This window comes from Micropterus dolomieu, linkage group LG03 (assembly GCF_021292245.1).
Source record: "Micropterus dolomieu isolate WLL.071019.BEF.003 ecotype Adirondacks linkage group LG03, ASM2129224v1, whole genome shotgun sequence".
Lineage (NCBI taxonomy): Eukaryota > Metazoa > Chordata > Actinopteri > Centrarchiformes > Centrarchidae > Micropterus > Micropterus dolomieu.
This window is the reverse complement of record NC_060152.1, coordinates 5,212,341-5,213,235: the sequence shown is the minus strand read 5'-3', so window position 1 is coordinate 5,213,235 and position 895 is coordinate 5,212,341. Positions and strand designations below refer to the sequence as shown.

Below are 895 nucleotides of genomic sequence, written 5' to 3'. Positions count from 1 at the left end.
TACACTGGTCATTTCTTTGTCCCACCAAGCCATGCTGTTTGTGTTGTAGCTGTCCAAAGACCAGCGGCTGGTGTACTCAGGAAGGCTCCTTCAGGACCACCTACAGCTCAGAGATGTGCTTAGAAAGGTAAGAGTTACAGTGCTGCATCGATAACATTTAGTTTGTCAACCCACCCAAACAGATTTCCAAAAAAGGCTCTGCGGTTATTAGGTATAAAGTAAATTCATTGTTGTTTTGTAGTTCTCAGTGCTGTGTGCATCACCCTCAACCAGTGGGAAACAATGCATGTGTGACTTATCTCATGAATGCTCGTTTATTAGTCATCTAAAGTTTGTTAATATGTTGATAAAATTGGGATGGCAAGAGTCAGCTGTCAAACTACATGTTTCTTTCAAGTGCTTGTGTTCTGTACTTTTTTCCTCCTTGGATTAACTTAAAGACTTTAAAGACTATGGCTTAAGCCTAAACATAACTCTATGCAGATAATTTTCTTGATTAATTGTTTTCCAAAACCCAAAAGTATTCTGTTTAAAATCATGTTTGACAAAGAAAAGCATCAACCCTGCACATCTGAGAAGTTGGGACCAGCAAATCTCTGGCCTTTTTACTTAAAAAACGATCAATTAAATTATTAAAATAGATGCCAAATAACTTTCTTTTACTATCAATTAATTGACTAATTGTTGCACCTCGGAAAGCATACTATGCAAAGTCTACAGCAGAGGTCACTAATAGGCGGACCGCGGTCCGGATCCGGACCCAGCCACCGTCCTCTCCGGACCGCCGACCTACAGCACATTTATTATTGAGACTTACTACGTCGTGACGGAGCGTTTCTATTTTAACCCGCGCAGCTTTTCTAGCATTTACTGTACTGGTTTAGAGGACCAGGAA

At 40.3% G+C, this 895-nt stretch overlaps 1 protein-coding gene across 3 annotated transcripts in view; it reads left to right on the top strand.

The window, feature by feature from the left end:
* herpud2 (HERPUD family member 2) overlaps positions 1-895 on the top strand; it is a 13,606-nt gene that overhangs the window by 5,722 nt on the left and 6,989 nt on the right. The window contains exon 3 of one of the 3 annotated variants that reach the window (XM_046045627.1): positions 50-127. The exons of the other annotated variants lie outside the window; for them this stretch is intronic. Within the exon in view, the coding sequence (XP_045901583.1) occupies positions 50-127 (78 nt within the window). The remainder of the gene's footprint in view (positions 1-49; positions 128-895) is intronic. 3 annotated transcript variants of the gene reach the window in all.